General features: G+C 35.4%; 1 protein-coding gene across 1 annotated transcript; it reads right to left on the bottom strand.

Annotated features, from left to right (window-relative positions):
* Window positions 1-275: 275 nt before the first annotated feature.
* Window positions 276-1,250, bottom strand: LOC123831498 (olfactory receptor 5T2-like). Its single transcript, XM_045858379.1, has one exon. The coding sequence runs from the start codon at window positions 1,203-1,205 to the stop codon at window positions 276-278; it is 930 nt and encodes a 309-aa protein (XP_045714335.1). The 5' UTR covers window positions 1,206-1,250.
* Between the last annotated feature and the right edge of the window lie 9,431 nt (window positions 1,251-10,681).

The following is a 10,681-nucleotide window of genomic DNA, read 5'->3' on the forward strand; positions in this document are numbered from 1 at the left end:
TGATGCAGTCACTATCAGCGTATATGTAAATATGTGTGTGTGCTGTGTTTCTGAGAATGAATTAAGTAAGAAACAAATAAATGATACAGTTTTCCTGCTTGTGTAGAAAATGCACAGGTGGAAGTTTCCCTGTGACCTTAAAAAGAAAAGGTATAAGATGAATAACAAGACCCTAGTATGCTAAAACAAAACATTTTATTATAATTTTTTGAGAAGAAGACACCAAATATCATTCTTATTTTATTTATATTTAATGGTTACAGAGAAAATGTACTTCATTCATACACCGTTTTCCCAAACACTCTTTTCATTGCCGCCTTCACATCTTTGTTCCTCAGACTGTAGATGACGGGATTCAGCATGGGAATCACAATGGTATAAAATGTTGACACTATCATGTCATGGTCCAAAGCATAGCTGGAACTTGGTCTCACATACATGAAGAGGATGGTTCCATGAAAAACTGACACTGCTGTTAGGTGAGCACCACACGTAGAGAAGACTTTTCTCCGACCCTCAGCAGAATGCATCCTCAGAATGGCCAACAGAATTAAACCATAGGAAATCAGGACAATCAGCATAGTAACCATCTCAACGGTGCCCACCAAGTAGAAGAGTAGAAGCTGGTTTGTGTGAGTGTCAGAACACGCAATAGCAAGGAGAGGAGGGATGTCACAAAACACATGTCTGATTTCATTGGAGGCACAGAAGGGTAGCCTAAATGTGGCCACTGTGTGCACACAAGCATGCAAAATGCCACTGACATAGGAAGCAATGATGAGTGGCACATAGACTCTGGGTGACATGCTGACTGAATACAGGAGAGGGTTGTAGATTGCCACATAGCGATCATATGCCATTGCAGCCAAGAGGAAGCAGTCCGTGGTCCCAAAAGTAATTGCGAGAAACATCTGTGTTGCACATCCAAGAAGTGAAATGACATTATTCCTTGACAGAAAATCTGCTAACATATTTGGAGTAATTACTGAGGAAATGCCGGCATCCACTGATGATAGCACAGACAAAAAATAGTACATGGGGTTGTGGAGCCTGAAATCCCCAATGACCAATACAATCAGCCCTAAATTTCCCATCAGAGTGAACAGGTAAATTGCTAGAAATAGGAAGAAGAAGATAATTTGCAGATCAGGATTGTCTGTGAAGCCCTTCAGTACAAATGTAGTAACTTCAGTGACATTCTTCATGTCGAAACCTCATCAAAAAAACTTGAAGATATTTATAGCATTACTACTGATAGTGTTCTGACCAAATGAACAAATTTGTGACTCAGTTAAAGTGACCTATGTCTTCATATTTCTTTCTTTTTTAAAACTTATTTTAATTGTTGTTCAAGTACAGTTTTCTGTCTTTTACTCTCATATTTGTTTCTTTTCAGTGTATAATACCTCAGCTGCAGTTCAAGAACCAGGACCACGGCAAGGGTCAAAGGTTGATGCCGCTCACTACAGAATCAAATGGAAAATTTGGGTTTCAACTCATGTTATTTAAAAACTGTGAAGTCAAATTGGTAATTCACCAATGAATTCCAGTAGTTGTTTTCCTACTAAGTGACATTGAAACACAAATAAACAACTAAAAAAACATTTTATTATTTCACTATGGCATTACTTTTTATCTCAAAACAAAGTAAATATTGAAAGTGAACTTATATTACTAAAAGAGAATCTTTAAAATAATTTTAAATATGGAACATGTTAAATCAGCTTTGTCTGACACACTAACACTGTAATGAATTGTAATATTTTGTTAGTTACACTCTAAAATCTTCCCACTCCCTTATGTGATTGAATAAAAAATTACTCCTATGTGGAATCTAAGGAACAAACTGAACTAACAGGGAAGACAGAGACAGTCTCATAGATGGAGAGCAGATGACAAGTAGTGTGGGTGGGATATTAGGGGGTGGAGGGATTGAGGGACAAGGGAAAAGGACTCATGGGCATGGTCAACAGTGTGATGATAGCTGGGGGAGAGGATATAAGGGAATGAAATTGTAAAGGAAAAAATACCATAAAGATTAAAATAAAATAGTTCATATTACCTTAAGAACATGGATAATGATTTAATATAAAATTGTATGACAGTTTGTGTGTCATTCAGTTTGGTTTTCAAGTGTTCAGCATTATTTTGTCTTTTTGGGGCAAGTATTTGTTCATTTGTATTCTTTTTGGAAATCTAAATTCTTAATTCATGTTCATCTACTTTCTCAAAATTCTGTACTGAAAATGAACGAATGATATGAGAAGACAAGGAATATATTTTTTCTTTTTGAGTATTATACTTAGATAATGTTGATTTTGGTCAGTGAAATAACAACTAGATAAAAGGTGCAGTTAAGTTCAGAAAGATCAGTATCTAGACATATAACAAGAGTAAGAAATAATCATCGCACCTAGACAGAAAATTTTTATTTAAAAGTAAATGAACCCAGGAAATCAGCTAGAAGTTATAGAAAAAATCTTTCCTTCATGGTCCAATGGTTGTTTAAATAGGAGTCAAAGTGATACAGGAACCTGAACTGATGGTGTCATTTTTAACCCATAATATAACACCAGTGAGAGGATGCATTTTGTTCAAGTGTGTTATCACATTCATTTATTTCATTTTTTATATGCACCCCTAGAAAATCTGAGTCAGTGTTAAGGGCACATAATCTGCTGCTAATTATATTTTGTACATTATTTTAATTCAAGCTCCATTTTCTATGTGTTAACATGAGCCCCATTAATGAGAGAGGGAACCATTTGGAATCAAAGACTGAGAAGTCCTACTACCTTTTTCCTAGAAAACTCTGATTGTTAAAACACTGCATTCACTTCAGTAAAATTGTTTTCACTGTTCATATTGCTCATTTACATATTTGTCTATTTATTATATTTTCAAAAGTATACATTGTAAGTAATATATAAATCTTTGCTTATAAAACAATTCCCCAAATGCAGAAATACACAGAGCAAAACATGACACTCTCCTTCCAGTTCCTCCTTCCACCCGATTTGCTGTCTCCTCCAGAGATAACAGTTGCTCTGGTGGTCCTTCCACGCTGTGTCTTTTCATATACACTTATGTGTGTTTGTCTATGTACGCTTAAGAATTAATAAAATCATCCTTTGCAAAACAAAAATAGAGAACAAAGCACATACTAACAATCTTCTGGGAAAGATGAAGTCAGGACTACCTAGAAGAATTGTCAATAGCAGGAGAAAACATTATCATATAATTATTGGGAAGATTAAAGGAAAGAAAACAGAAAGTACTCATATCAAACATCAGAGAAGGCAGAATTTAGTTTGAATCCTGTGTCCTGAAACAAAAACTTTGGAACATAAGTTGGAGTACTTTAACCACTCTCCTGATGAATTGAACGTTTTTGAGCTACTCTGACACAATAAAATCCTTTTCCATACTTCATTTCATTTTAAAAATCTTTTTTTCAAATCCCAGTTTTGCTGCTTTATTTAAAATAGAAATTCTGAAAGATTTTGTTGTGCATGAATCTGTGTCTCACAGTTTGGAAAGCATTTGACATTTTCTGTGACTTGAAGTGCATCAACATTTAAAAATATTGCTCCCCAAAGAAATTACATGTGTGATTCTTCAATATACTATAATAATAATTGCTTTGGGGATGCCCTACACATATTACCACATAAACTTGTTTTTCTTTTTGTAATTATTTTACTTTATTTTTTATTGTTGTTCAAGTACATTTGTCTCCATTCCCACCTTCCATTCTTACCAAATAGACTGAAAAAAACACAGTTCTTTTAAATTTAAGGAATGCCATGGTGAAGGATGACATGACAATTGACCAAAGAGAGGGTCTGATGAAAGAATTTGTGTAGGTGAGGTCAGAACAAAAGAGACAAAAGTAACAAAACAAACTTTGATAAATGTGATGCTGTCAATCTGTGTTGTAATGCTGTTAAAAATTACAAGAAAAACCTCCACCCCAAAACAGCTCTTTTCATCAATTCCATGAAACCCCCAGTACAAGGAAAATGATATAATATCTGGAATTTGAAAGTATGTGCTCAGCTCCATCATTAAAAGTCATGTGTGATGTTAGCTTCCCTCCACAATTTACTCTTCTTTAAATAGCAGTAAATTTAACTGGCAGAGCAGATGCAATAATGCACAGACACAGATGAATTAGATAGGATTTAAATATGATTCATATGAGCAGGTATTAATTAAAACAATAAGTATTTAAAACAAGTTTTTTAAAAATATGTCAATTTTTATTATAAATTTAACATGCACATGTAAGTGAAGTTTGTCACTACATGTATTCACTTTCAAAAAATTAGCTAATATTGGTCCACAACACTCATGGCATAACCACATCATCGAAAAACAGAGGTGACCAGAGCTTTGAACTAGATATCCTGTTTTTATCTACATGTAATATTTTCATTTTGTGATGATTACTTTGCACTTGAACATTTCTCTATTGGATTAAGTCTAATGAATTTTACTATAATTTTAGTTTTTCTTCTGTGCACTCTTCTGTGTCTGGATTAGAACATAAAGAGAATTGTGAGTTGTATAATTTATTAAAACAGTACTAAAGATACACACAGGTCACCATGACACATTTTTCTACATTGAAGTGGGCTTAGTTTTGCACTGAGCAAATAAGATAATGAAAAGCACCATTGTAAATACTTTCCTTAAATGTCTCTCACAACCATCATTTCTGACAGATGGGTGTGAATGAAATTCATTAGGACATAAGGATAGGGCTCAGAGTTATAATGAGAAAATTACCATATAACTTAAAAAGTTTAGTAATATAATATCAACCTTTATGAATTAAGGTAAACCCACTTCCAATAATAGAACATTAATACTTGGCAGACTACCACAGAATCCTGGGCTCAGTATTGAGACACCGAGCTTGCACAGGAGGAGAGGAATGACAGCAGCCACTTGTCAAGCTGAGGGAAAAGACTTCTGCTCACACCACTGTATCTCACCTGTGTAGCAACTCTCACTTGAGAGAGTACCAGAGCCGGAGTCACTCCCAGTCACCCTCAGGGGGAAGGCACTTTCCACTTATCCCCCATACACCATGGCTTCATTCTGCAACTGTCCTCCTCACTCCCTGCCCAACAGAAATACTCAGCACATGGCCTTGATGTATTTGAATTTTTTAAATGATTAAGACTACTGAAACCTTAGTAAGTAAGTAGTGATCTGAAGTGGCTTCTACATAACATAGATAACTAAATAAACATACAGAATTTTTATTTTCCTCATTATATAAAAATAACACCCAGCTAGGGAATGCATCAAATATTTTCTTGCCTTCTATTGGGAAATTTACTGTTTTGGTACTTCATGGTGCTCTGACATTCTTTCATCAGAATAATGAAAATATGCACTCTATTGGGAGCATTCTCAATTTCCTTAAGAAATAAATGCAATGTTTTTTTATTCTAGGAAGTATTGTCACTCAACTCTTAGTCTCTGCAATCATCAGACTGTGATGAACTCAACTGTGCAATCAATAGGCAACAACCAAAGGGCTTAGCATTGAGATTTCATAACATATATTTGACCCATTATTTTAGATCTTACCTATTAAAACATTCTGCATACTTTCTGAAACTTCCTCTTACCTGTAGAACAAACAGCAAATGCATGTTTAGGTTCATTATAAATATGGTTTGTTTAGATTGCTTATATCAACCTATTCAACTTTGATAAAACCCACAGGGGATGCCCCAAGGGGAATATACCCCAATTACTTTCTGGCTTAAAATAGCAACATGATAATTTATTTAATAACAAAAAGTAAGCAGGTCTGGAGTACTATTCTACATGTTGATATTTAGAAAATCAATAAAGATATTTTCGGTTCTTTGATCAGCTAATGCATATGCACACAAACAGTAAACATGCATAGGCAAACCTAAACACAAAATAGAAAATTTTAACATAGGTAGAGGGGGGGGGAGGCCCAGTAAACATTTTATTTTTCTTCCATTTTCCAGAAGCACTCCACCTTTACCCAGGCTCAATCAGAGTGTCACAAAAGGACAGTGACAGACTGATGTAGTGTGAGAGGTCCCTGAGGATCTCTGAAGCAGGCAGCTCATGCTCCTGTTAAGAAGGTCAGGCCTTCACCTGGAGGGAAAAAGTGCTGAGAAGAGTGTCAGTTAGTAGGGCAGGTACAGCAGGAAGGTGAGGGTTCAGCAGGGAGGGAGCTTCTGGAAGATGTAGGGCTGAGAATGTTGTTACACGTCTTCTTGGAGAAATGTCTGTTCAGGTCCTGCACCCATTTTTTAAATTGCATTGCTTGTTTGGGCTTCAGTTAAATAAGTTCTTTATGTATTTTAGATTTAACCCTTTATCATAGCTGTTGTTGGCAAGTATCTTCTCCCATTTAGGTGGTTGCTTTTGTGTTTTGTTGGCAATTTTTTTGTTGCTGTGCAGAATCTTTTTAGTTTGATACAGTCTCATTCACTTATTGTGTGTCTTTTCTTCCCTTACCTTTGGGGTCAGTTTCATAAAATACTCCATAAGAGTAAGGTCCATAAGTTTAGTACCAATGTTATCTTCTATGTAATTTATTGTTTCAAGTTTTACATTAAGGTCTTTGATCCATTTCAATGTAAAACAGCACATTAACAAAATAAAGGATATAAATCACATGATCATATTAAGAGATGCAGAAAAAAAGCATTTGACAAGATATGACATCTATTTTTGATTAAACACTCAGTAAAATGGGTATGGAATGAAAGTACATCAACATCATAAAGGCCTTACAGGACAAACCCTCGTCTCATATCCTATTCAATGGTGGAAAACTGAGAGCTTTCCCTGTAAGATCAGGAACAAGACAAGGATGTCCACTCTCACCACTGTTATGCCATGTATGACTATGACTAGGTTTCCTCACCACAGCAATCAGGAGAGAGAAAGAAATAAAAAGCATCCAAATTGGAAATGAAGAAGTGAAGTTGTCACTTTTTGCACATTAAATGATTCTTTATATAGAAATCCTGAAAGACTCCACCAAAAAATGTGTACAATCTGTAAACACAGTATAAAGTTGCAAAATACAAAATCACTGTGGCAATTCATTGCATTCCTATATACCAACAATGACATTTCAGAAAAAAGAAATGGAAACAGCAGATCCGTTTGCAATTGCAAAGAACAGAAAAAATACTTTGGAATAAACTTAACAAGGATATCAGGAGTATATACACTAAAACTTACAAAGCACTATTAAGAGAGATGGAAAAAGGCACAAAGAAGTGGAAAGGTATTGAATTAACAAAGTTAAAATATCCATATTACCCAAAGTAATATACAGATTTAATGCAATTCCCATCAAAATCTCAATGACACTTTTTAAAGACATAGAATGAAAAAAGAAATCATAAGACTTGTATGAAACAAAAAGTACCCCAAATAGGCAAAGCAACCCTTAGATAAAGGAACAAAGTCACAGGTAGCACACTTTCTGACTTCAAATTATACTACAAAGTGGCAATAATCAAAACTGCAAGCTAAGTGAATGAAGCCAGTCAGTGAAAGATAAATACCACACGGTCTCATTTGTATGTGGAATGTAATGAACACAACAGTAACAAATGCTTAAATACATGAAACACAGTGACACCTGCTGGCAAGGAAGGGGGATGGAATATGGTGAAGTATTAGCCAAAGAACAATTATGCACAACACCTGGGCAAGGACAACAATATGGGCACTGACTCAGGGAGAGGAGAAGGTGGGGTTGGGTGGAGAAGAGAAAGGGAGAGAAAGCGAGAACTACTATAACAGCATAAACAATGAGAAATAAATAAAGTTTTTTTTTAAAAAAAACATAGTACTGGCAGAAAAACTGACACACAGAACAATGGAACAGAATGGAGAGCTCAGAAGTCACCCCAAATGTGTGTAGGCTAATAATTTTTGACAAAGAATCCAAGAACATACATACAATGAAGAAAGGAAAGCCTCCCCAATAAATGTTGCTGAGAAAATTAAAAAGCCACCCACAAAGAATGAAAATAGATTACCATTTGCCTACACACACAAAAATTAACTCAAAATGGACTAAAGGCCTAAATGTAAGACTTGAAATAATAAATTTCATAGGAGAATTCATAGATACTAAACTTATAGACATTGGTCTTCCAGAATATTCCATGAATATGACCCCAAAGTCAAAGGGACACATATTGAAGGCCAACAGATATATGAAAAGAGGCTCAACTTCACTAGCTATTAGGGAAATGCAAATCACAACTACAATGAGCCACCACCTTGCACCTGTCAGAATGGCTATCATCATCAAGATTAGTAATAGCAAGTGTTGGAGAGGTTGTGGTGAAAAAGGAAAGCTTTCATTCCCGGCTGTGGAAATGTAAAGTGGTACAGCAGTATGGAGTGCAGTGTGAAGGTTACTCAGAATTTAAGAATAGAGTTACCATATAACTCAGCAACCATTCTTCTGGCTATATCTACATGAATATTTGAAAACACTTATTTGCAACAATATATGTGTCCCCTGTGTTCATTGCAGCATTGTGCACAGTGGCCAAATCATCATAAGAACCGAAGTGTCCTTTGACAGGTGATAGGATAAGGAAGCATGGTGCATCGGTACAATGGGGTACTACTCAGACAGGAGAAAGGATACAACCTTGCCATTTGTGTCAATATGAAGGGTCTTGAGGATACCATACTGAGCAAAATAAGTCAAATAGAAAAAGTCAAGAAGCATATGATTTCACTCATGTAGAATATAATACTGAAAACAATAAATAAACAAATAAGAAAAACAAAAACTCACAGATACAGCAACAGTATGGCAGTTACCAGCTTAAGGGGGGTGGGATGTTAAAGGGAAAAGGGGTCAAATGTATGGTCACAGAAGAATATTTGGTGTTGGGTGGTGAGCACACAATTCAATATGCAGATGATGTATCATAGAATTATATTCATGCAACCTACCTAATTTCATTAACTAATGTTACCCCAATAAATTTAATTTTAAAAAAGGATATATCCTAGTGCTAGTCTGCAGACTGGTGCATTGGGTCCTTAAGACAAGTCCTCATGCAACTCAAATTTTGATCTTTGTCTTTGCCTGATCTCTATATTCTAATGTTCTATTAAACAGAATGCTGCCATTATGTGCACACTGTCCCATCTCTGCTGTCAATAATCATGGTTCGGGTATTCATATCTTCTCTCCTCTACTAAATGCCAATCATCTTAACTGTATGTCTCATACCACTTAGAAGTGTAGTCCATTAATTTAAAAACACAGTTATTTTTATTAAATCACTGTGAATTCATTTAGAGCTTATGCTTTCAGATTATTTCATTATGTACTTGGTTAGAGGATTCTGAGACAATAAAGAGGTTATATTCCCAGACGAAACTGATTTCAGAGAATTTAAGTTATCAACCCATGGCACAGAGCTATTGTGTATCAGAGCTAGAGATCTTTGTTCTATGTTATTCAATTTCTTTTCCAGTCTTGCTCAAAATTTTTCCCCAGTGAAATGCCACTTTATACTACAGTCCAAAGGGCATTTTTGTAATCATTTTGATCATATTGCTTATTGTCCCACAATTATCCTCTTGTTTACTAGGTAACACAACAAAGTCATCTTGATACATTTTCTGTCCCAGAGGAGAATTAGTGTCTTTTCTCTGTGGAGTGTCCCTGTGGACTTCAAGAAGTGCTTGAGAACCTGGTATAAGAAGAATCCAAATGCTTCGTGCTCATAGCACATCCTCACTGAGTGAGCAGTTCATGCCCACAGGTAAGAGGAAGGGTTTTCCATCACCTAAAAATGTCAGGTGTTACAATCCTGAATCTCAAACTAGATTATCTGCTTTAACAGGTAAGTCTGAGGTGGAAATTTCTAGTTAACTTAGAGCTGAATTTAAAATTGAATGACAAAATTTGGGGAAATATCAGGGAGACTAAGAAAGGTACAACATATTATGACAACCAATTTGTAAATTAGAAATCGGATTTAATTTTTTCTTGATGGAAGATAACAGAATTAAGGTAATAGAAATAAGGGACTATTTTTTTAAATTTATGAAAATTAGTAAATGAAAAAATTACCTATCAACTAACCATTGGGTATATAACATTGTGAAATCATATTTTTTCTCATGAAAGGGCATAAATGAATTTAAAACTCCTTTTGCTAGGTTCCTAATTGATCTAGGAGCCACTTTAATTTGTTTCTTTCTAAGAAATATATAACAGTTTACTTGACCTTGTGGTTTTGTAAATGAATTCGGATACAAGAGGATGTTATTTTGCATTGTTTCTGGGGGATAACATTTCCAAATTTGCAGCATTTCACAATGAGACCTTTTTATGGTCCACCAAAAAACAGCTTCATTGGAAGACAGAAACCCCTGGGCTTGCATGCTGGCTGTGCTAGTAACTGTGAGCATGATCAAGTTATAGGTCAAGCTGATTCCCAGTTTTCTCATCTATAAAAGGGTTTTGAATTAGTTTGCAGGTTGCTGTGTACAAAACATAAGGTAATGTGCACCAAATTTCTAACACCCAGCAGCCACTTCATGACGTGTTGTAGCTGCTATGATAGCTTGGCTTTGTCTCAGGCTTAGTGTTTGTACCACCTTTCTCAGGGCTGGATGG

Source organism: Phyllostomus hastatus, unplaced genomic scaffold (assembly GCF_019186645.2).
Source record: "Phyllostomus hastatus isolate PE091 unplaced genomic scaffold, TTU_PhHast_1.1 phas_scaffold_177, whole genome shotgun sequence".
Classification (NCBI taxonomy): domain Eukaryota; kingdom Metazoa; phylum Chordata; class Mammalia; order Chiroptera; family Phyllostomidae; genus Phyllostomus; species Phyllostomus hastatus.

Coding starts and splice junctions, on each gene's coding strand:
- LOC123831498 (XM_045858379.1), bottom strand. CDS start 1,205: ATGAAGAATGTCACTGAAGTTACTACATTTGTACTGAAGGGCTTCACA.